The sequence below is a fragment of the Mustelus asterias genome, chromosome 26 (assembly GCF_964213995.1).
Source record: "Mustelus asterias chromosome 26, sMusAst1.hap1.1, whole genome shotgun sequence".
NCBI classification, from domain to species: domain Eukaryota; kingdom Metazoa; phylum Chordata; class Chondrichthyes; order Carcharhiniformes; family Triakidae; genus Mustelus; species Mustelus asterias.
The window spans coordinates 26,357,124-26,382,606 of NC_135826.1; the positions used below are offsets into that span (position 1 = coordinate 26,357,124).

The 25,483-nt window shown below is 42.4% G+C and overlaps 1 protein-coding gene across 6 annotated transcripts in view; it reads left to right on the plus strand.

Annotated features, from left to right (window-relative positions):
• LOC144479522 (protein strawberry notch homolog 2-like) overlaps positions 1 to 20,328 on the plus strand; it is a 160,204-nt gene extending 139,876 nt beyond the window's left edge. For all 6 annotated transcript variants that reach the window (XM_078198297.1, XM_078198301.1, XM_078198298.1 and 3 more), the window contains 9 exons: positions 74 to 182; positions 583 to 657; positions 1,934 to 2,077; positions 5,049 to 5,143; positions 6,196 to 6,288; positions 9,090 to 9,221; positions 12,057 to 12,133; positions 14,087 to 14,277; positions 16,073 to 20,328. In XM_078198297.1, the coding sequence (XP_078054423.1) occupies positions 74 to 182; positions 583 to 657; positions 1,934 to 2,077; positions 5,049 to 5,143; positions 6,196 to 6,288; positions 9,090 to 9,221; positions 12,057 to 12,133; positions 14,087 to 14,277; positions 16,073 to 16,407 (1,251 nt within the window). In that variant the 3' untranslated portion in view covers positions 16,408 to 20,328. The remainder of the gene's footprint in view (positions 1 to 73; positions 183 to 582; positions 658 to 1,933; positions 2,078 to 5,048; positions 5,144 to 6,195; positions 6,289 to 9,089; positions 9,222 to 12,056; positions 12,134 to 14,086; positions 14,278 to 16,072) is intronic.
• Positions 20,329 to 25,483: the final 5,155 nt, after the last annotated feature.

Sequence of the window (25,483 nt, forward strand, 5' to 3'; positions counted from 1 at the left end):
TTCGCTAACTTCCTAGTGTTTGAGGTGAATTGATGTTTGGTTTTTGTTTACTGATTACTTTATTTTCTAACAGTATGGAAGCAAAGCACTGGATAAAATCATTAAAACCATCTTAGGTCAGGTTGAAAATAAAGTACAACCACCAAAAGATTACATTGGAGGTCCCAGTGTTTTTATCGATGGTAAGTAATTAGCCCCTACCCGGTCTATGGTTTGTAGAGTATATGATGTGGCACATTTCCACTCCATCTGACGAAGGAGCAGCGCTCCGAAAGCTTATGGTATTTGCTACCAAATAAACCTGTTGGACTTTAACCTGGTGTTGTGAGACTTCTTATTGTAGAGTATAGACACATATTTAAAATCATTTGTAAGTGATTAGTTTTGCTCTTAAATGCACTATTTTGAAATATTCCTGTTAATATATTGTTTTTTGTAAATTAACTTAACTATAGTGATGAAGTAACATCCAGTATATAGTATAATATGAAGACAAATTATCTTTCCATGTCTGTAACAGCCTGTGTTCTGTAGAATGTAATATTCAGTCAAGGAATCTAAAAAGAAACATCTGTATTGTAGACATGAGACTGGGACTGATGGCTGTTGGTATATTCTGCAAAGAAAATCGTTTTGGATGCATCAATGTGGAAAAAGGTGAGAGTTTTTTTTTTTAACCCAATTATCAATTTGAATTTAGGGATTTACTATCGGAAATCCTTTGATAATCAATTGCTTTTCACCGACAGTGGCTTAATGCACAAATCATATCAAAGTGAGCTAGGCTTGCAACTCTGACTGGAAGCGTGGGTGGGAGTTTGATCATGTTCCACTTGATCACAATTTACAATTATTATTACATTTATCCTACAATCGCGAAGTGTCTTTGTTTCCTGTAAGCCTGTCAAAAAATGTTTCTACTAAGTTGTAGGAATGGACTCGGCATTGGGAAATTTCTTGAGTCTCACCCCCTGATAGCTGCACTTTCTGAGCCTCCGCCACCTCCAAGAATCCAAAGGTGGTTCATACTTTATAATCTCAAACAAACGCAGAAAATGCTGGAAACATTCAGTACACCAGGCAGCATCTGTAATCCAGAGTGATTGGCTATGTTGAAGATATTATAGAGGCACTGGGTGTCAAGTGGTGGGAATTTAAATATAATTATGTACTTCAATGAAGAGCGACAATCTACATGTGAATACATGTGAAGCATAAAAGCTTCAGGTATCTACTATAATCAGTAAGTCTCCTCTGCCTCATCACCCAGGTGGCATTCTGCTCAAGCTGCTTGGTTACATTAAGCTTCAATTTCACTGGATAAATTGCTGAGGATGGGTCTTTATAGAATCATAGATTCCCTGCGCTGCAGAAGAGGCCTTCGGCCCATCGAGTCTGCACCGACTCTCTGACAGAGTAGCTTACCCAGACCTTTTGTGCTGCCCTATCCCTGTAACCCCACACACTTACCATAGTGGTAAACTAGGTAGCTAATCCCACCTAACCTACACATTTGGCACACTAAGGGGCAATTTAGCACAATCACTGTGCCTAACCTGCACATTTTTGGACTGTGGGAGGAAGCTGGAGTACCCGGAGGAAACCCACGCAGACATGGGAAGAACATGCAAACTCCACACGGACGGTCACCCAAGGCCAGTATTAAACCCAGGTTCCTAGCGCTGTGAGGCAGCAGTGCTAACCACTGTGTCACCGCTATTCCATCTCTTCACTACTCCCCTGTTTTGTCCCAGGTTGCTCATAGCAACGTCAATTCTGGGGTGCTCCTGGACAATCCAGGTGATTTGCCAACACTAATCTGGGCCAGTTTGTTGAAGAGGCTTGCTCCATACTCGTTTTGACAAAAAAAAGGCAATAAACAATCTTGAGACGGAAGTGAGTTAATGTGATTTTTGTTCTTCCTTCGTTTCAGACTGCAGCATCACCAAATTCCTGAATCGGATTCTTGGACTCGAGGTTCATAAGCAAAATGCACTTTTTCAGTATTTTACAGACACATTCGACTATTTGATTGAAAAGGACAAAAAAGATGGAAAATATGACATGGGAATTCTAGGTATGATGCCGCCCTTTATAAACAGCAGAGGGTCATCGCTCTTTCTCATTCCTTGTATCTCTACAATGCTGCGACTCGTTAAAAATGCAGAGAATTTATTTTGTGCGCAAATGTTGCGAATGCCAGATTTGATGCTGCTTATTTAAATCACAGCTATTCAGTGAAAGAGAGAACATGTATGTGGGTCATAAGTGATTAGAACCCACTAAAGGAAAAGTGCTTCACAGAACCTATTGCAGTTTTTGAAATAAATAGGAAAATAGATTTTTGCAATATGGAAGAAAAAATAATTAACTGCAAATGGTAAAAGAGTGATTTAGATCATTAATACTTCTGTATTCAGTTTTGCCTAATGCATTTTTCAATGCGTGTAGTACTTGAAGGGGCAGCACGGTGGCACAGTGGTTAGCACTGCTGCCTCTCAGCTCCAGGGACCTGGGTTCGATTCCCGGTTTGGCTCACTGTCTGTGCGGAGTTTGCACATTCTCCCCCGTGTCTGCGTGGGTTTCCTCCGGGTGCTCCGGTCTCCTCCCACACTCCAAAGATGAGCAAGATAGGTTGATTTGCCGTGCTAAATTGCCCCTTAATGTCCTGGGATGGTAGGTTAGAGGGATTAGCAGGGTAAATATGTGGTGTGACAAGGATAGGGCCTGGATGGGATTGTTGTCAGTGCAGACTCGATGGGCCGAATGGCTCCCTTCTGCATTGTAGGTATTCTATAATTTCAGATTCCGTTGTTCACAGTAATGCAAATGATGACTTATATTGTACTGTGTATTGTGCAATATATCATTCTGCTGCCATGATAATACCTCTGTTAAATAGAGGTTGTCGTGAGTGGATGTACCTGAGTGCCAACCGGCAGCTACTAGATCTTAACTTGTTGACTATTAGTCAGCTGCAGCTTGCACTTGTTTCGGGCAAGAGTCAAAGTACTGTAAGCCTCAAGTTAGTGACGACTGTGACCTCCTGGGGTGGGGAAGGAAGGTTGATATGTGCCCTAGCGTCTTTCCTAAACCCATTGTATGGGGGACAGATTCAACACCACTTGGCTTGTGTTTTAGGTTGTAAGGTAATTGACGGGAACAAATTTCAAGTCACAACCTCCCACATCTGATCTCCTTAGACTTGTGCCAGCCACCAAATTAGAAGCTGTCGACCTAGATGTCCAGAGTGCCGACATGAAAAGGGTTTTAGCCACCTTGGTTGAATGAATCAGTCTCCTAATGTGGGTGGTAGAACCATGATTAAAAGTGATGGGCAGAATTTGCCACTGAAATTCCACTTGTTTGTGCCAGATCATGAGCAGGTCTAACCCCAGAGGACCACTGGGGTACACTGAAAATATGGGAAACAACCCTTTCAAAAATCAAAAGGAAAATATTGCGGATGCTGGAACTCTGAAATAAAAACACAACATCCTGGAAAAATTCAGGTCTGGCAGCATCTGTGGAGAGAGGGAAACGGAGTTAATGTTTTGAGTCCGTGTGACTGAAAAAGAGTCATTCAGACTCAACATCAACTCTGTTTCTCATTCCACAGGTGCTGCCAGACCTGCTGAATTTTTATAGCATTTTCTGCTCTTATTTCTTTTAAAAGTTACATTTATTTGGCATGGCAGACAGAGCAGGCGTGCTCCATAAAAGTGTTGTGGACGGCTGCTAGTCTGGCAGCACCCCCTTTCAAAGAACAATACAGCACAGGAACAGGCCCTTCGGCCCTCCAAGCCCGTGCCGCTCCCTGGTCCAAACTAGACCATTCTTTTGTATCCCTCCATTCCCACTCCGTTCATGTGGCTATCTAGATCAGTCTTAAACGTTCCCAGTGTGTCCGCCTCCACCACCTTGCCTGGCAGCGCATTCCAGGCCCCCACCACCCTCTGTGTAAAATATGTCCTTCTGATATCCATGTTAAACCTCCCCCCCCCACCCCCCCTTCACCTTGAACCTATGACCCCTCGTGAACGTCACCACCGACCTGGGGAAAAGCTTCCCACTGTTCACCCTATCTATGCCTTTCATAATTTTATACACCTCTATTAAGTCTCCCCTCATCCTCCGTCTTTCCAGTGAGAACAACCCCAGTTTACCCAATCTCTCCTCCTAACTAAGCCCCTCCATACCAGGCAACATCCTGGTAAACCTCCTCTGTACTCTCTCCAAAGCCTCCACGTCCTTCTGGTAGTGTGGCGACCAGAACTGGACACCGTATTCCAAATGCGGCCGAACCAACGTTCTATAGATCTGCAACATCAGACCCCAACTTTTATACTCTATGCCCCGTCCTATAAAAGCAAGCATGCCATATGCCTTCTTCACCACTTTCTCCACCTGTGACGTCACCTTCAAGGATCTGTGGACTTGCACACCCAGGTCCCTCTGCGTATCTACACCCTTTATGGTTCTGCCATTTATCGTATAGCTCCTCCCTACATTATTTCTACCAAAATGCATCACTTCGCATTTATCAGGATTGAACTCCATCTGCCATTTCTTTGCCCAAATTTCCAGCCTCTCTATATCCTTCTGTAGCCTCTGACAATGCTCCTCACTATCTGCAAGTCCTGCCAATTTTGTTCCTTTCCTCTTGTCTGCTCTCCCAGCACCTGTACGTGGGCCAGCTGCTAAAGCTGGCCAGGCACCAGCCAGTGAGCTGCATCGGAATAACCCGGTTACCATCTGCGGTTCATCAGTTTAATTTACGTGAGATCTGATGCTGAATTTTAGCCGGGCGTCAATCAGGCAGGGACCAGCAGACAGAGCTGTCACGTCACTGATTTTCAGCATGAATCTTATTTTTCAGCCTGTGTGTAATCTTTGCCCTTGCTATTCAGCTACAGTCGGAGCTTAACCTCCAGCTTTCCTACGCAAGTACTGGGGGTAGCATTAATTGATCTTCCATTGCCTTGACACACTGATCTGGCACATCGAACACAATGGGTTACTTGATTGTGTCTCCTCTATTTCATTAGATCTAGCTCCAGGAGTAGAAGAGATATATGAGGAAAGTCAGCAAGTTTTCCTTACACCAGGGCACCCACAGGATGGACAAGTCGTTCTCTATAAGGTAAATTATTGTTATGCAGGATCTCTGGTAGCTCGTTACCATATGGTGTAACTGAAAGACTTGTATAAGTAAAGCACTTTTAGCAAATCTTTACTATTTCAGTGATATGCATGACGATGTCTCGGCATAGAGCAGCATTTCACTCATTTCTAGATTAGAACAGCAGGCCAGTGCTAAGCTCTTCTCGTTCTCAGCCAACCTGTCTGGAAAGATAATCTAATCAATTATTGCAGAAGATGGCCTTATTAGAGACCATGTGACAGGATCTTGAGCCCACTCTCTCTGTGCGCCGGATTGGTAGTGGGGGCTCGAGATCCCGCGAAACCCGGAAACCGTGAATCTCTCTGGCAAGATCACAATCTTGTTATCACCGCTTCTCACCGGCAATATAATCAGATTCATGTTCATAATGGACATGAACCTGATTTCAATACATTTTAATACATTTACATATCATGCACACCCCCCCCCCCCCCCCTCCACACACACACACACACACACACACACACACACACACACACATATCCCTCCCTAGGCGTATCTTTGTACCTCGCTGACATGATATCACGTTGGTGAGGTTGACAACAGTTTCACCCAGACGTGAAGCTATTGTGGGGTCCCACCCTGGGGGCATAAAGGTGAGTAGAGCCCCTGGGGGAGAGGGACATAGCCAGGCAGTGGCCTAGGGGACCTCCTTTTGGTGGGGAGTGAGTTGCAGCCGGCTTTACCGGGATGTTTAGGCCCTGCTCCTCAGCATGACAGCGTGAATGAAGCATGCCTAACGCTTTGTTTTGACAAAAGTGTCAGAGAATCCGGAGAGGCAGGCTGGTTTTCAGTCAGACCCTGACACTTTGCCAAATTCTGGTAAGAGTGACCCCGCGCCCCCTCCCTTGTTGACCAATAAGACCATACTGACATTAGGTGGAAAGCAACCTGTAGTTAATGACTGAAAGTGGAGATATGATAATGGCAGTAAAAAGGTACATCTGAAGGAAGAAAATAAAGAATGAAAGTATTGGTCAAAAGTTGTCAATTTATTTTGTTTTCTGCAGATAAGTGTGGATAGGGGCATGCCCTGGGAGGAGGCTTATCAGAAGTCACTCACCTTGACAGGATCTAATGATGGTTTCTACCTTTCACACCGGGTTAGTATCACATTCTGTTGTCTGTTCCTTGCTGTGCGCCACGTAATTATGATAATCTAGGAAAGCGAATCATAGGAGCTAAGATGGAGTTTCTTCTGTGGTGCAGATGAGTGTAAATTGAGTACACTAAAGGGAAATGAAGATGAACCCGAGTACTTATATTCAAAATATTTTCCATTTTAACAAATAAACCTGCAGCAAAAAAAAACATTTATTTTAAAATCTCAGTTTTCCTGCTCCATGGAAAGCCCTTTGTGGCACAGTGGTTAGCACGGCTGCCTCTCAGTGCCAGGGACCCAGGTTCAGTTCCTGCCCCGGGCCACTGTGTGGAGTTTGCACGTTCTCCCTGTATCTGTGTGGGTTTGCTCTGGGTGCTCCGGTTTCCTCCCGCAACCCAAAGATATGCATGTTTGGTTGATTGGCCATGCTGAATTGCTCCTTAGTGTCAGGGGAACTCATGGGGTCAACACGTGGGGTTACGGGGATAGGGCCTGGGTGGGATTGTTGTTGGTGCAGACTCGATGGGCTGAATGGCCGCCTCCTGCACTCTAGAGATTCTATGATTCTCCGATACAGTTTCTTTATTTTGTCAGATCATTTTAGTGACATCAATTGCAGGGAACACCCCAACAATCTCTGGAAGCGGCAGCGGGGGAGGATGACTTCAGACCAGCTAAAGGACAATATTGGAACCCCTGACCCGAGCGAGACTAGGCTTTAGATTGTTAAATTTTCAGTGATGTTTCTCATGTTAGGCTGCTCAGTGATATCTTCCAGGCTGATTTAGAGTTCATGGTGGAGCCACTCTGGGAATCTATGTCACTGGAGCAAGCTTGCAGAGGGAGAGATTCTTCTCTGGGTTCTTTGTGGATGACACAAAAATGGACACTAAAGTAACAAAAAGGAAAATGTTGGTGCAAGCGTCATTTTGTTCTACAAAAATGGAGCATTCCTTCGTCTTTCTGCCCCCATTTAAGCACTACAAATAGTTAGAGTTATCCAACTCTGAACACTTACAACAGAAGATGGGGACAAAAAAATACAAGTCTTCATATTTTTGTAGATCACATGACAGCTGATTATCATTATTGGCAGAGAATGTGCGGGCAGCAGTCAGAGCAAATTTGCTTCCAGCATTCCTTGCCAGCAGAGGGCCAGAGCCATTTAGAAGCAAAGACCTTGGGTGCGATTTTCCAGCCGTGCTCGCCCCAAAACTGGAAAATCCTGACCGAGGTCAACGGACCTTTGCATGATCTGCCCCCCCCCCCCCCCCGCTATGATTTCCATGGTGGGCGGGACAGGAAAATTCCCACCCCCCATTTCTGCACTGCCAAAGACTTGCGAGTGTCAAGCATGCTGCAGCTCACTAGATTTGATTGGATAGAAAATTAGTGACCTGCTACAGTGATCCAGCCAACCACTGAAGCTTGGCAGGTAGGGGGCAGCAGAGGGTGTATATGGTACCTTTGGATGTTCCAGCTGTGGCCTGGATTGGACACAGGAGAAACAACCTTACACCCTCTGGCACTCTAGCTGGGCCATTTCGTGAGCAGCCTTCAGCTGTTCCTTTAAGGACTGCTGGTTAAGGGCTCCCACTGCTTGGCAAGACGGGATGGAGCATGTGCAGTGCACCCATTCATAGCTCAAGATTGTAGTCAGGGTCTTTTATACCTCACAGGAACAAAAATTTGTAAAACGTAATGAAGCAGCTGCCTGGGCCGCCCATATAAATTTTTTTTTTAAAATTCCAATTCAATCAAATCAAGTCCAATTCAAAGTCTCAACAAGTTGAGACATTCCCGATCCAAGCTGACACGACAGGGCTCTCACCTCCTGTCTTGGGCTTGATCTACATGATCCAAGCTGATTGGAGTAGGCATAGCTCCTCCTCCAAGGCTTGATCTCATTTGCATCTTAGCCAAAAGGCCGAGATGCTGCTTTTAAAAATTGCTTCAAATGAAGCTAAAATGTAACCTAATGACTTCAGCCAAGCACAGCATGTCGATACTACACTTGATCCTAGCCAAAAGGCCGAGAAGCCTGGGCCGCCCATATAAACGCCCTGGGCAAAAGGGTGTGGGCAGATCAGAGTAAAACAGTTTGCTAAGTGCAGTACTTTGAATCGAGGGCCACTATCATTCTCCTCTTACTAGAGGTAGAATTGAATTGTCATGGCAAAAGAAAGGAAAATGTATGACATTAACAGATCCGTTTCAATAAAAAAATTTTTGTCAAATCACATCATTAAATGAAGCAGATGCTACATTCAAATAATAATATTTAAAATTTAAATGTGTCATATACATTTGAATATTTGCCTGACGGTTTAAAACTTTGCATACCTATCTGGCCAAAAGTGATTTTACAGGATTGTAGATTTGCCTCTGCTTTACAGTATATGAAATCGTAAGATTTTTACACCAAAATGGTCTCAAATCCTACGCTTTAGGCAACTCGAGCCTAAGCTACTACCCTGGACGGCACAGTGGTTACAACTGCTGCCTCAGAGCACCAAGGACCCGGGTTCGATTCCTGGCTTGGGTCACTGTCTGTGCGGAATCTACATGTTATCCCTGCGTGGTTTTCCTCCAGGTGCTCCGGTTTCCTTCCATAGTCCAAAAGAAGTGCTGGTTAGGTGCATTGGCCGTGCTAAATTCTCCCTCAGTGTACCCAAAAAGGTGCCGGAGTGTGGCGACTAGGGGATTCTCACAGTTCATTTCAGTGTAAGCCTACTTGTGACACTAATAAATAAACTTTAAACCTGTATCTTCAGACGTTCTTATTGATTGTTTCTTTTACAGCTTAGAGGAAATGAGCCTTTTGCACTTTTGGCTGAGCAAATTACTGTGAAGCATTATGTGTTGTATAAACCAAATATTGGCAAACAAATACAACCAGAAAGTTTTGATAACTTGCGGAAGAAATACAAAAGAGTGAGTATTGTTTTGTTGTTTTGGTTGTTTGTAAAATTCAGTTAATAAGAAATCCCCTCACACCTAAAAGCTTTATTGTTGTCGCCATAAGGTTATATTACTTGGGCTGATGAATACCAAGTGACGTTTGATGCTGTTGGTTGTATGGTAATGCCATTATGTCTGATAAAAATAGACCCTGGCCGACAACTAATGATTGCAACTCCCACTTTCCCAGAAAGAAAGACCTGCATTTTTATCGAGTTTTAAACCACTACAAGATGTCTGAAGCGCTTTACAACCAAGGGAGTACTTTTTGAAGTGTCGGCCGCAATTCTCCCAAAGAAGTTCTCTGTTGAATTCATGGGAAAACCGGTGTAAATCATGCTGGGTTTTTTTTCAGTGCGACTTCAGACAAGAATCTCCCACACTCTGTGCAATGCAGAGGTCACAATCGGGAATATCATTACAAGCTCGAGGGGCAGGGCCTATTCATGCCAGAGGCGGACAGTTCCAGGCTTCTCCGTATGCGCTATGCCTGATGGGCAATGCCAAGGTGCCCCTGGGTATGGGCACTTTGACCCTTGGCCAGAGCCAGGGGCACAGGCTGACACTGCCAGAGTGCCCATCACCCTGCGGGGCCCCGATTGCCCCCCCCCCCCCCCCCATCACTCCAGCAGGGTCGTCCCACTAGTTCTCCAAAAGTGGGGAGCTAGTCTGAACCCGACTGGAGTGAAATACTCCTGACGGGGTGAGAGATGCTAGCGGGCGCTGAGAATTCAGTCCCGGGCCCGCTAATCAGATTTAAATTACATTAAAAGTAGATTTAAATCACTTAGCTGGTGCTCCCGCCGGTTTCCAGTGCGCCTCAGACAGATGGAAGAATTGCCCCTGTAGTCTCTGTTGTGATGTACAAAACACAGCAGCCAGTCTGCACACATCAAACTCCCACAAACTGCAGTGTTATCCTGACCAGATAATCTCTTTCTATGATGTTGGTTGAGGGATAAAAATCGGCCAGGGGACTGGGGATAACTCCTCTGCTCTTAATCGAAATAGTGTCATGTGTAGCAGGCAGTAGGGGCCTCGGTTTAACATCGCATCCAAAAGGGCACCTCCAAAAATGCAGCACTCCCTCAGCATTGAACTGAAATGACAGCTTTGATTTGTGTGCTCAAGTCCAGGAGCGAGACCTGAACCCAGAATCTTGGAACTCAGACTAAACTGCGAGGCAGCTATGGCTGACACGATAATCATCCAAAAAATATTTAGCTGTACATTTTGGATCTGCCATTCTTAAAGAAGCACTGGCATTATATGTAGGAATGAGTTGGAAAATGTCTATTTTGTTCACAAACACACCAGGAGCAAGAGAAATGTTGATACTTTTGCAGTAGTTTGATACATTTTTTTAAATTCATTCGTGGGACATGGGCGTCACTGGCTGGCCAACATTTATTGCCCACCCCTGGTTGCCCGAGGGCAGTTGAGAGTCAACCACATTGCTGTGGCTTCTGAGTCACGTGTAGGCCAGACTAGGTACGGACAACAGATTTCCTTACCTAAAGGACATTAGTGAACCAGATGGGTTTTTCTGACAATTGGCAATAGTTTCATGGTCATCAGCGGACTCTTTAAAATTCCAGATTTGTTTTATTGAAATCAAATTCCACCATCTGCTGTGGTGGGATTCGAGCCCGGGTCCCCAGAACATTAGCTGGGTTTCTGGATTAATAGTCTAGCGATAATACCACTAGGCCACCACCTCCCCTATTGTGTCATTGCATCAGAATGTTTCACAAACATATAAAAGACTTGCCAGTTCTATATATATATATATATATATATTATAATTACACTCTGATTTTTGGTTTTGTATCTTTAAAATCATAGTATAATATGTTGACAGTTGATGAGCTAGTTCCTCCACCATGTAATACAATGATCCAAAAGAACCTTATGGAGATAATGATTCTCTGTAAAACAGGCAATATTTGGAGTACAGCAACCAATTTAAATGATAATGGCCAATGTCCTATAAATTTTTGTTCTTGGAATATGTAAGTAACATTCATGTCAAACCAATAATAACCTGGCAAAATATGACAAAACATATTTGAAGAAGTTTAATTTCATTGCTTGTGTGAATTAAGTTTCTGTATTAGAAAAGCAGAATAAATGGTGATAATTTATAGCCTTATAATGGGGTAATGCTAAAGTATTAGATTCATGCATTTACCTTTGTTGCAAAGTATCTTACTTTACACAATTACTACTTCAGTTGGATGTTGTATAAAATATCAGTGTGGCACCCTGTGTTTCCAGCCTCCATTGAATATTAATATTTGATGATCTGCCTTGATCAAAATGAGTGGCGGAGCAGGCTCAAAGAGCTGAATGGCCTACTCCTGCTTCTAGTTTCTCTGTTTCTATTAATATTGAAATTCCCTGAATCTTATTTAATATCGAGACACTGTTTAAACATTTGTTAGTTATAATGTTTAACATGAACTTAAACCAGCATTTTAATTTTCGCAAAGATTAGACTTGGATATCAAGGATATTATAGTTTTAATAAAAATGTTTTGAATATATTTTAAACAAATCTGCACAGGATAATTTAGATACTTCATTGAACACTAATTGCTAATTCTCATCTGCAGATTAGCAAAAAAAATCTAAGCTTTGACTTGGAATATGAAAACTTTTTTGGTTTTTAATTAATTGTTTTGTACTAATTCTACAGAACCAGATTAATTAAAAGTGCAAAAAAATCTTTTTAATTTTCATTATTTTTAGCAGTGTTGCAATTTTACATTTAACACTTTATTTATTTACTTTCCTTATGTATCATAGGTCGAACCAGAAGAAGCCAAAGATATTTGGCAAAACCTGTACAATTACTCCTTCCAAAAATGCAGTCACGCAGCTTGGTAAGGATTTGCTAGTGTGAATGAATGTGCTTCAAGTCGTTTCCCTTTCATAATGGCTCCTTCAGAAATTAACCTTGTGTGGATAAGGATTCTTAATAAATAAATTATAGTTTGTGGTACTGGGACAATAGCATGGATAGAGAACTGGTTAATGGATAGAAAACAGAGAGTGGGAATAAACAGGACTTTCAAGCTGGTAGGCCATGGAGTGCTCAAGGATCAATGCTGGGGCCTCAGCTACTTACAAGCTATATTAATAACTTAGATGAAGAGTCAGAGAGTAATGATCTAATTTTTCTGATGATACAAAACTAGATAGAAAGGTAACCTTTTTGGAGGGCACAGGTCAAGGTTAAGTGAGTGGGCAACAAGATGGCAGATGGAGGTATAATGGAGGGAAATGTAAATTTATAATACGCACATTGGTCATAAAAATAGCAGAATATTGTGTGAAACTTGTAAGTGTTGGTGTTCAAAGTGACTCAGATGTGCTTGTATAAAAAACGCAAGGTTAGCATGTATGTGCAACAAGCAATTAGGAAGACAAATTGATTGTTAACCTTTATTGCAAGGGGACTGGAGTATGAGAATAACAGTCTTGCTGCAATTGTAGAGGGTTTTGGTGAGATCACATCTGGGATTACTGTGTACAGTTTTGGTCTCCATATTTAAGGAAGGATATACTTGCATTGGAGGCGGAACAGCAAAGGTTCACTAAATTGTTCGCTGGGATGAGGGGGGTGTCCTTTAATGAGAGGCTGAGGAATTTGGTCTATATTCTCTGGAATTTAGAAGAATGAGAGGTGATCTCGTTGAAACCTACAAACTCCTGAAGGAGCTGGACAGGGTAGATGCTGAGAGATTGTTTCTACTAATAGGGGAATCTAAACACTGGGGCACAATCTCAGGATGCAGGGACTATCATTTAGGTGAGAAATTATTCCCAACGGTTGTGGCTGCTCCACCGTTGAATACTTTAAAGGCTGGTGTTAGACTGATTTTTGGTCTTCAGGGAATTAAGTGATACGGGGTGTGGGTGAGAAAATGGAGTTGAAACACAAGATCAACCATGATCATATAGAATGGCGGAGCAGGCTCAATGGGTAATGTGGTCTACTCTTGCTCCTGTTTCTTGTATTCTCCTATGTTCTATCCACTCACCCCAGCTTACTTTTCTGTTGGTTGATCTTTAGTCTAGTTGTGATTGACTGGATAAAGGAATATGATTTCCATTTTGCTGACTGGTGTGCCTGCATTATCATTGTATTCTGCATGATTGCCATGGATATAGTTAAACATGAATGATGGGATCTTATGCTTAATATTTTCAATATTAGAGCATGGTTGCTTAGTAGATTGATATGCCATCTTTGGTTCTTTATTTTAACTAAATTGTGAATTGATTTGTCTGTTAAAATGGTCCACAAAATCTTATCTTTTATTTGAGGGCGGCACAGTGACACAGCAGTTAGCACTGCTACGTCACAGCACCAGGGACCCGGGTTTGATTCCTGGCATGGGTCACTGTCTGTGCGGAGTCTGTACATTCTCCGTGTGTCTGCGTGGGTTTCCTCCGGGTGCTCCGGTTTCCTCCCACAGTCCAAAGATGTGCAGGTTAGGTGGATTGGTCATGCTAAATTGCCCCTTAGTGGCAGGGGGACTAGCTAGGATAAATGCATGGGGTTATGGGGATAGGGCCTGGGTGGGATTGTGGTCGGTGCAGACTCGATGGGCCGAATGCCCTCCTTCTGCACTGTAGGATTCTATGACTCCAACTGTGTAATCAGTATATTATTACTGTGACCCTGTATGGCTGTTTCTGTCTTGTAGCCCCTTTTTGTGGTGGGTCAGAATTAATATAATATATAATTAATATAAATGTCCTTTGGAAGCAAACCCATGGGAAGTGTCGTGCACAAGACTGAAATAACCTGCATTTTCTATCATCCACAGGAATGGGAAGTGTAAAACAGTGCAACAAGGGAAGGAGTGCGTTCAAGGCATGAGGCTGCGCCATTACTATATGTTGTGTGGGGCTCTACTAAGGGTTTGGAATAAAGTCGGAAACATTATGTCTGACGTTACAAATTCCAGTCACTTGCAAATTGTACGTCTCAAAACCAAGGAGCAGCGAAAGCAAGTTGGTAAGTATATGCAAGCTGAAGAGAAGCTCCGCAAGGAAAATTGTTCAGATGCTAACTTGCCCCTAGTGGAGCCATCATTAAAATTTTTATCTCTTTAATTTATTCACAAAAATGCACTGATTCACTCAGTCTAACAAACTGAATTGCAGCTACATTATTTATGCATGTTCTCAATGTCTGTTTCATCTGGCATAATATATTGACTGAAAATAAATTGCATTTCCATGACTGGTTTAAATATAGCCTGCCTAACTTTTTTGTTAGTTAATTTAAGAATGCAATTTAAATGTCTCATTGTGGTTAGTGTTTTTTTACTTTTACTGTAAAATCTTAAGTAATAAATCAAGAAACCGAACTAAGGCTTTGTTAGAGATATTATACATGTGGTGGAAGCTAAAAGACAGATACTTACCAGTTACTGTGTGTAACATTGGCTATAACTTCACATCTTTGTATGATATCCTTTTGTCTTTCATTTTATCTTAGTTGTCAACCAATTTACAATAGGTTAATTTATGTTACAACAATGTTCAAAGAAAGGCTATATTTGTATGCTAATACTACACACAATTTTAAAGTTTTTTTTAGATTACTTATTCGATTAGTTTTCTTTATATTGAAAACAAAATTACACTCCTTTTGTTAAGGTCTAATTTTCAAAGTTTTGGCATTTCAGACCATGCAGATTTGGGATCGTCAAAATTTTCTTCGCTTTATTAGTGTCACAAGTAAGGCTTACATTAACACTGCAATGAAGTTACTGTGAAAATCCCCTAGTCGCCACACTCCGGTGCCTGTTCGGGTACACTGCGGGAGAGTTTAGCATGGCCAATGTATCTATCCAACGCGCCTTTTGGACTGTGGGAGGAAACCGGGTTAATTATAAATTATCCACAGATGAATTGATGACGCTCTGACGAAGGGGCGGCACGGTGGCGCAGTGGTTAGCAGCGCTGCCTCACAACGCCAGGGACCCGGGTTCAATTCTGGCCTCGGGTCACTGTCTGTGTGGAGTCTGCACGTTCTCCCTGTGTCTGCATGGGTTTCCTCCGGGTGCTCTGGTTTCCTCCCACAGTCCAAAAATGTGCGGGTTAGGTGGATTGCCATGCTAACTTGCGCCTTAGTATCAGGGGGACTAGGTAGGGTAAATACTTGGGGATAGGATCTGGGTGGGATTGTGGTCGGTGCAGACTTGATGGGCCGAATGGCCTCCTCCTGCACTGTAGGGATTCTATGAAGGGTCACCCAGACTCGAAATGTTGGCTCTATTCTCTCTCCACAGATGCCGTCAGACCTGAAGAGATTTTCCAGCATTTTCTGTTTTTGTTTGATTCTGGCATGCACACTTTTCTGGATTGAATTCCATTTGCCACTTCTCTGTCCACTCAACCGAATCATTGATATCATTCTGGAGTTGACCGCTATCCTCTTTGCTGTCAACTACACAGTCATGGTCAATTTGTGTGTCATCTGCAAATTTCTCAATCACGCCTTCCACACTTGGGCCTAAATCATTAACATATGCAACAAATATATGCGAGTGCTCAAGGTACATTATGGGGAGGCCCTCTCAACAAATGATGGGTCCCCAAGTAAGCTTAACATACAATTTGTAAGAGACCACAAACCTACACACTTGAAGCCATCAGTTAATCCTACCACACCAAGTGATACTCAAGTGCCTATTGTGATTTGGCTGCTCCTATCAATTATAATACTATTTTCTGATGAAAGAGTTGACTTCAGCAATAACTTCACTGACCTAAGCAAACTCCTTTCCTGCTGATTTCCACAGGTATAAAAATTCCTGAGGCCTGCATTTATAGTGTCGTGGGTGAGCTGAAGAAAATGGACATGGCAGTAAAGAAGAAGCAAGAGGAGAATAGGCAGCTACTGGCGAATCAAGTACTGCAGATATGTCAAGGCGATGCACAGAACTGTTTATCTGCAGAGCAGGCGTTTACCAGCAATACTCAAATTTTAACGGATACTTTTGATCCCGTGCAAGTTTTACAGGAGCTGTTAGGGCTGGATTATGATCCATTTGTAGAGCAAGAACAAATGATAAATCAAGATCGACAAAGTGTTATTCAGTATGGGCAACCATCACACCTCTGGGAAGCTGGCTGAATAGCAAAAGGCTAGGATGCTGCTCTGCTTAAAGTGCCTGACTCCAGTCAAAATCCTTCTCACCATATTGACATTCAGGCTGAAAATTGACAAGTCATAGATCTTTCCCTTCAATGACACTGCCTGCATTAAGATCAGAACTGAGTCAATCAAAGCTGCTTTCAAAGATTGCAGCCTTTGAAGATGGATTTCTTCAACCTTTGAATCTTTGGTATGGCGTTATCCACATCATGGTTATCAGCAGCTGACATCTTTCTTCCCTTCTCTCACTGTATTTTTTGGTACTGTTGTTGTAATCAACCAAGCACTTGTTCAGTTACAACTGGATATGGGATGAGACCTCCGCAAGGATTTGCACAGTCAAAAACCTACAAGAAGGGAAAATCGTACAAAGTGACAGATAACAAGATTCAACCGTTGAAAAATAAAGTTCGTCCCGACCTAGTGAGATTGAAAGCCAGCTTTCCCAGCACTCGCCGTATCATTTGGAAACCTGCTAGAAAAGCTGTATTTCTGAGAAAGAGTTCCATTTTCTCTGCTGTCATGCAACTGCTGTTCTGCACACCTTTCATGTAATACTTTTTTTTTGTGGGGGGGGCTTAAATAAGCACTTAGTGTAATTAGTGTAGTAAACTATCCATGTACAATTAATATGCTTTAACAAAGTGCAACATTGTAACATACAACTATTATAAATATATAAACTCTGTCATCTTTTAAAAAGATCGTAACAGGTTTTATACCACACATGGTCTGGTAACTGTGGTGATATTTTTTACATTGCCGCGCTTGTAGTATCATATGGATGTAAATTTGTTTCTAAGTTATATATTTTAAGCATGTGGTATAAGTATATGTTGTGGAAAGCAGCAAGACATGATGTACATCTCCAGAGTTACCAACTGCCTGACTTAAGGATATTTCTCATATCTTCAACAATATTGGAACAACTTTGCAATAGCTTATGAGGAGTATAGTTGCAGAAAGTGCTGGTTTAAGTCTCGTTATCTGCTCATGTATGTCCCCCTTGAAATATTACCTGAACCTGGAAACTTCACTCTTGTGTAGCGCCACTCCACATGAATGTGCCGGTTTACAGCCCTTGATTTTAATGTTGGGAGTTTAAGCAAATTAAAATCGGGTTGTTCTGGTCCCTGCAGAGCCACGTGAGGCAAGTTGGTGGCTGGCGGGAGGTAGAAGAGCGATTTGTTTAAGAGTGTTCAAAGCATAACTGATTTGACAGTCTTGTGAGCTCTGGTGGAACAGGCAGCCTTTTAACTTGTTTTTATTCCTTTTATAAATGAAATAAAGTAATATTTTGTGTTATTTAAATTACTTTCCTTCCTTAAAATGTCACTTCTATTACTCTTTCTCCCTAACTCTGTCCATGTCTGTCCTGCAGGTTTCACTGCACTAGCCTCTCACCAATAATTCAGAGAAACTGCAGCAGAAAGTTTTCTGTTCTTTCTTTCTAAAATTGTTTAGTAAGTCACTAGCAATGCCATTTTAGGGCAGATGAGCGGCAAAGGTTGGAATAAATATGCAACATTTTTGATTAAAAGACTCTAAGCTGGAGGTTTTTCATGAAATAAAATCTGTTGCTCAGGTTGTGACGGGTATTGGTTCTGTAAACCTACCAATCTGCTTGGAGGTGACCCAAAGACTTGTTTTATGAAAGTCAGGTTCCTTACTATAGGTTGAAAAATAAATGTTCCTTTCACTAAACAACCATTCAAAACCGGGAGTAATCACTGGGACTAGAAGCGGTTTGATCCTTCAGTAACTCTTACATTGACTTCACACTGACACGCATCACTTACTCAGGTACAGAAAAATTATCTTATAGACTGGAAGAGAATAGAATCAGAATGGTGGTATTTGTGAAGCCATTATTTTTATGGGTGTAAATTATGATCTGACGTGCTACCACCAAAGCCGCTGAAAATCTGCATCCCAATTCTTCAGTTAAACTGACATGCATGTAGTACTGTATGAATCACTTTATTCAAGGCTGATCCTGTGTGTGTTTTGTGTGATTCACTAATTGTGTTTTTTAGCATGTAAGGGTCACAATAAAACATTGGTTACAACACCAAGACAACTAATCCAGTGCCTAAAAATAATTCAATATATGCATTCCCACTGATTACTCCAGAGTTCTGATGGAAGTAAATTCAAGCAAATATAAACTTTTCTTTTTAAACAGGTATAATAAATAGTTCAGCAGCAATAACTGGCTTACTGTTGCCTTGGACCAAGGGAGTGGTTTGGAGGGGGGGCGTGGGGGAGAGAATACTGACCTTTAATTGTCAATCAGACATTGGGCAGGATTTCCTGGCCCTTCCCGCAGGCGGGATTTTCCGGTCCACCCCTGTGGTAGGTTCCCTGGTGGCACGGCTGGCGGCCGACGCAGATGGCAACTGACTTTGGCGGGACCAGAAGATCCCGCCAATGGCGAGCCACCTGCCACGGGAGAGATGGAAAATTCCAGCCATTTAAGCACAGTGACGGACATGACGACTTGATTTAATGTCAGAGGGTTATGTGTGCAATGGTCATTGTTCCATCTGTTGTGACATAATGGCTAGCATTAGAATCAAACAATATGACATGACGATGCTGCAATTGCTTGGTGAAGGAATGGGGAGATAAGTGTGGTTTTATGAATTAGGTTAGAAATGAAGCACCGACATAAACACTTACATTAGTCTGTACTTGCTAAAGTCACTAGCTGATATCTAATGGATCCAAAATAAATATCCTGAACCTTTCCTCTACCTATTTAGTGGGTTGTAAGAACACTCTAAAACACCCTAAAGGCCGATTGCCAGCATCCAGAGTGCTTCAGTTCACTTTGAAGCTTGGCTCAAGCGTAGCATTATTGATTCTCTATAACCCACAAGCCCAGTTACGTTTCTCTGCTTGACGTAACAGAAAGGAACATCCGATACAAGTGGTGTGTATGTGACAGGGAACAAGAGGGGAAGATGGTGAAATAGGGCGGATGTATGTAATGTTTGCTGACTAAAAGCCACCCAACCATAAATGTTCTATCAAGTAGTTGTTAAAAGTAATTTTAAACAAATTTAATTCAGGGACTGTTGTAAAGCTTAAAAACCGCTTTAATCTGCCATTTGAAATTTTGGATGCACTGTAATATTAGAAACCAGAGATTAATTGCTTTTGTGCCCTTATACTACTACTTTCACAAAGTATTCTAACAAGAATAGAACACATACCAAAGTATTCACCATCTTAAGTTGCCTGCTATAAAATCTCTTTGCCTCAGGAACCAATCCAATGGCCCTTTTCTACCTTTTATATCAGGGTTGTCTACATGAATTAATGATTCATGTTGCTTTTTGTTCATTAAACAGTACATTTGACTTTTTTACATAAATTATTTTGTTAACCGAAAAGGTTCTATTGATTGTAGCTATTGTATATGCTGTGGGTATCTGTAAACAATGCAAGCACTTTTGCCTACTTACAATTTACTGGGTTTATCCTTGTTTTCTATTCGTATTTATAAGTGTAGGAAATGAAGTGATATATATGTTTAAAAAAAATTATCAAAATGTGCCTTAAACTAATTATTCTTAATTTTCTACTTTCGAAGAACGGATATAGTAGCATGCTTTCATTTTTATGATAAATAAAAAAAATCCTGCAATTATCTTTTTTTACAACTTGCAGTTCACTGTCTCTGAATGTGTTCTTCTGGTTTAGCAATATTTTTTGTAATATATTCCGCGAATGTGTCTACCTGATAGTAACTGAACAGTTTGCTTTTCTAGCACATTGCCAAATCCCACATGACAGTTGCACTACATGTCTATGTATCTATAATGAACATCCTCATTTTACAAAGTTTTATGGTATTATTCTGTAGCATGCAATAATAAAGTTTCTGTAAAGATATTTTATGTCACTGATTGCCTCGGGGTTAAATATAATCTGGTCTTGATTGCATCAATGGACGGGATGGATGCATAGTCATATTACTTGCGGTTATATATTAGCTCTCCTCATACTTGGTTTTAATTTAAAGACACACATCGCTTTTCCCATTGGAGTCGATAAGCAGGCAATCCATTCTTTGATCTCTGCTAATTTTAAAACCATACAGCAGAATTTCTACTTCTGGGTCCACTCTCAATGGGATAGACACGCTATTAGTGGGTCAGTAACCTGAAAGCTTGTGGAGCAATGTTTGCCATGGCTCTTTAACTCATCCTAAGCATTAACACCTGCTTCCAGGTTTCCTAACCAAATTTAGCAGATGGCCATGATCATGACCTTGTTGGTTCTTTTAGGACCTAGAATCATAGAATCCCTATAGTGCAGAAGGAGGCCATTGGGTCTGGTCCGACTCTCTGACAGAGCATTTTACCCAGGCCCAGCCTTCATCTAATCCCCACAATCCCAAACATTTCCCCACTAATCCCCTAACGTACCCATCTTTGGACACTAATGGGCAATTTATCATGGCCAATCCACCTAATGTACCCATCTTTGGACACGAATGGGCAATTTACCATGGCAAATCCACCTAACATGCACAACTTTGGAAGGAAACCCACACAGACATGGAGAATGTGCAAATTTCACACAGTCAGTCACCCAGGGCTGGAATTGAATCAGGGTCCCTGGCTCTGTGAGGCAGCAGTGCCAACCACTGTGCCACCGTGCTGTCCAGGGAAAAGTGTTATGGTGACAAACGTTGTTCAAATAAAGAAGTTGAAAACACAGGTGAAGGGGAGGGGATCCACTAACAGCCTATCCTTTCAATCGGATATATATAACCCAGCTCCAGAGATTGTTTAATAATTTAAAACCCTGACATGATGGAAGATTAGTTTTCTTCAGATCTCACTTTGCTCAGGTCATGTGAAGCATTCAAGTCAATAGCTAAGTCATACAGCTAGGAAGGTTCCATGTTGAAATTTTATAGACTGCGATGATTATTCTTTTCTTTTCCCCCTCCTGCACTTATCATTTTTCCCTCTTTTACTCAATGAGCAGCAAATGGTCACACTTTAGCAAAGTGTGGCTTCATCCAAACCTTTCTCTTTAGTCACAGCACACCATCTTCCTTTAAGAAAGGCTTCATAATATTGTACTGACAATGCAATATGAGCAAGGAATAGAGGTTAATGTAAGTTCAACTTAGACCACATTACGATAGTTTACGTGGTGGAAACATCAGCAAAATCTTACTGATCTTACTGCACATCTGAAATTTGTGTAAGTTTCACAATGTCCAGTGGAACTGCTGAGATTTAATTACTTCCTTCTCTAACTTTACTGGAATAATATTGCAACATGAAAAGTGAAAAGCTGCATCATTGCGTTATGTTAAATATTTAGCACTGATATAATTAATATTTATGCATCTTTTAACTCAGACTTTAGTTTAAGAAGTTACAAATTTGTTGAACTGTAGAGATTGATGAAACGGAAAAGTTTCAATTTCCTAATTTATTTAAAATCAATGCATGCGATTGAACTCCTCCAGAACACTGCTAATTATTCTTCAAAAGGTCTTCAGAAAATTTGTTTGGAAACTAGAAGTTATATCCATGCATTGTGAGAACTGAATTTTGAGTTGTGTCGTTCTGTTCAAAGGATTGGCAGTTTGTGTTGTAAATACACAAAATTGATGTATGGCATTTCCCCAATACATTAACTGAGCAAAATGTAAAGTTTATTTATTAGCCACAAGTAAGGCTTATATTAACACTGCAACTGTGAAATTCCTCTAGTCACCACACTCCGGCGCCTGTTCGGATCAATGCACCTAACCAGCACGTCTTTCAGACTGTGGGAGGAAACCAGAGCACCCGGAGGAAACCCACGCAGACACTGGGAGAATGTGCAAACTGTACACAGACAGTGACCTAAGCCGGGAATGGAACCTGGGTCCCTGGCGCTGTGAGGCAGCAATGCTAAATGGGGAAAGACTGCAGAGATAGATGGGAAGTCAACATCTCTGGACCAGGTAACTGGAGGCTGGAAGGATGGCAGCAATTGACCTTGGAGAAGGGAGGGAAGGTGAGGGTAGATCTCTGAGAGGGGAGAAGTTTGATTGGATGGGCTGTCAATCTCTAATTGGAGGGTTAGGGCCAGGGACTGGAGGGAGGAATGTTGGAAGCCCATGGTGGCATTGGGGACCTCAGGTGGAAACCTGCCTGATTCCAAAGTTTCTCCGGCAGATACCCAGATTTAGGCGGCATGTGTAAAGGCACTCACCTCATCTCAATTAAGCTGCTGTACTTCCCAATAACAGGGATACTCAACCAAGCAGAGTTAACTTCCTTAAGTAGAAAGGAAATGAGGCTGAGTTTTCTTGTCATCATAGTTCCAACCCACCTCGCTTGGGCACCCACCCAACTTTTGGCCTCAAGTTATAACCAGAAACGTAGGTTGAAGGTGAGGTTGGGTCAATTTGAACCCCTGATCTCTTAATTGGACCCCTGTTTTTTCAGGTTAGAATTCCTTCTCTTTTCCATTTGGTGGAGCAATTGAGCTAGCTCAATACCAGCAACAGTCCAACCTCAGCTACTTGTCCACACGTCAGAACAAAGTGAGTAAAACCATGAGAAACAGGAGGAGGGAAATTTAATGTCCTCTCCCATTTTTAGTTTGATGGTGGGGATAATTTAATCAGGTAGAAAGATGTGGCGATTCTGCCGCTTTCCTACCTCTGTCCCAATTAAATATGTGGTGGTAAGACCAATGGATAGCCTCCCTGCCTCGCTATTAATTGATGCCCATAATTGGGCAATGGTATTAACCCAGCAGGCAGGGGACTTGCTATGTGGGAAGCCAGAAAACGGTGTTGCCTTTGCTCACGTCCTTCTTTCAAAGGCACTGAGTGCCTGATCGAGGGACCTGGCATTAGGAAGGTTGTGCTCACTGCGAACCATCCTCTGCCCTTGCTGCCAATCCCCTTCCCCCTGCAAGCCCCACTTCACAATCCCACTCGCATCATCACTCATCCATGGCCTGGGTCTCTGGTGGATGTAGTTCTCACAGCTACCTTTCTCATTAGTGGCATTGCCAAACAGTGAAGAAGCTGGTAACTCTCAGTAGTTAAAGTTTGTTTATTAGTGTCACAAGTCAACTTACATTAACACTGCAATCAAGTTACTGTGAAAATCCCCTAGTCGCCATACTCTGCCGCCTGTTTGGGTACACTGGGGGAGAATTTAGCATGGCCAGTACATCTAACCAGCACATCTTTCAGACTGTGGGAGGAAACTGGAGCACCCGGAGGAAACCCACGCAGATGTGAGGAGAATGTGCAGACTCCATATGGACAGTGACCTAAGCAGGGAATCGAACCCAGGTCCCTGGCACTGTGAGGCAGCAGTGCTAACCACAATGCCAGTGTACTGTGCCACCATGCGGCCCCTCTCTGAGACTTCCTTCTGATTGGTACTTAATGAGGCAAACTTCCCCAAAAAACAGATGACGAGGCTCTTGCCAACAAGGCAGCCAAGACCCCAACGTCACCATTAAGGACCACCCAATGTATGATGAGTAACATTGGGTGCAGCATCCACTGACAGTTACTAAGGGGGCATTCACAGGAGTGCCATTGTTCTGAAGTAAATTGGAAATTTAGTGTGGCGATTGCGGCTAGGTAAACTAGCAAAAGCCACCTCAATTTTAAAATGTATTTCTGAAGTTTTGTTTTATTGAAGCACTTGAACCAAAAAACGAGATTAGTATTTGCGGATCCATCTTTAGGAACTCCTGACCAATTTATTATTTGTCATTTGTTTTACCAAGTCAGACAAAGGAACTAGGTATTATCAAACAATTCCCATTGGAATGTCACAGAACTCTCTCTCTCTCTAGATGCTGCCAGATCTGGTGAGTATTTCCAGCATTTTCTGTTTTCATACTCGAGCAGCTTCCACCCTGTCCCCCGTCGGAAATGCTGCCCTGTTTGCGTTAGTGATTATTTATCAAAACTCGTTGCATTCTGGGGTAGTGCCGGTTGATTGGAAAACGGCTAATGTTACGCCGCTGTTTAAAAAAGGAAGGAGACAAAAGGCGGGTAACTATAGGCCGGTCAGCTTAACGTCTGTAGTAGGGAAAATGCTGGAATCCATTATTAAAGAGGAGATAGCAGGGCATCTGGATAGAAATGGTTCGATCAATCAGACGCAGCATGGATTCATGAGGGGAAAGTCGTGCTTGACGAACATGTTGGATTTTTATGAAGATGTGACTAGGGCGGTTGATGGAGGAGAACCGGTGGATGCGGTGTTTTTGGATTTCCAAAAGGCGTTTGATAAGGTGCCCCATAAAAGGCTGCTGAAGAAGATTAGGGCACACGGAGTTGGGGGTAGTGTGTTAAAGTGGATTGGGGACTGGCTATCCGACAGGAAGCAAAGAGTCGGAATAAATGGGTGTTTTTCCGGTTGGAGGAAGGTAACTAGTGGCGTGTCGCAGGGATCAGTACTCGGGCCGCAACTGTTTACCATTTATATAGATGATCTGGAGGAGGGGACGGAGTGTAGGGTAACGAAGTTTGCAGACGACACAAAGATAAGTGGAAAAGTGAATCGTGTGGAGGACGGAGAAGATCTGCAGAGAGATTTGGACAGGCTGAGTGAGTGGGCGAGGATATGGCAAATGGAGTATAACGTTGATAAATGCGAGGTTATACACTTTGGAGGAAATAATAACAAATGGGATTACTATCTCAATGGAAACAAATTAAAACATGCTACCGTGCAAAGGGACCTGGGGGTCCTTGTGCATGAGACGCAAAAGCCCAGTCTGCAGGTACAACAGGTGATCAAGAAGGCAAATGGGATGTTGGCCTATATTGCGAGGGGGATAGAATATAAAAGCAGGGATGTCTTGATGCACCTGTACAGGGCATTGGTGAGGCCGCAGCTGGAATACTGTGTGCAGTATTGGTCCCCTTATATGAGGAAGGATATATTGGCATTGGAGGGAGTGCAGAGAAGGTTCACCAGGTTGATACCGGAGATGAGGGGTTTGGATTATGAGGAGAGGCTGAGGAGATTGGGTTTGTACTCGTTGGAGTTTAGAA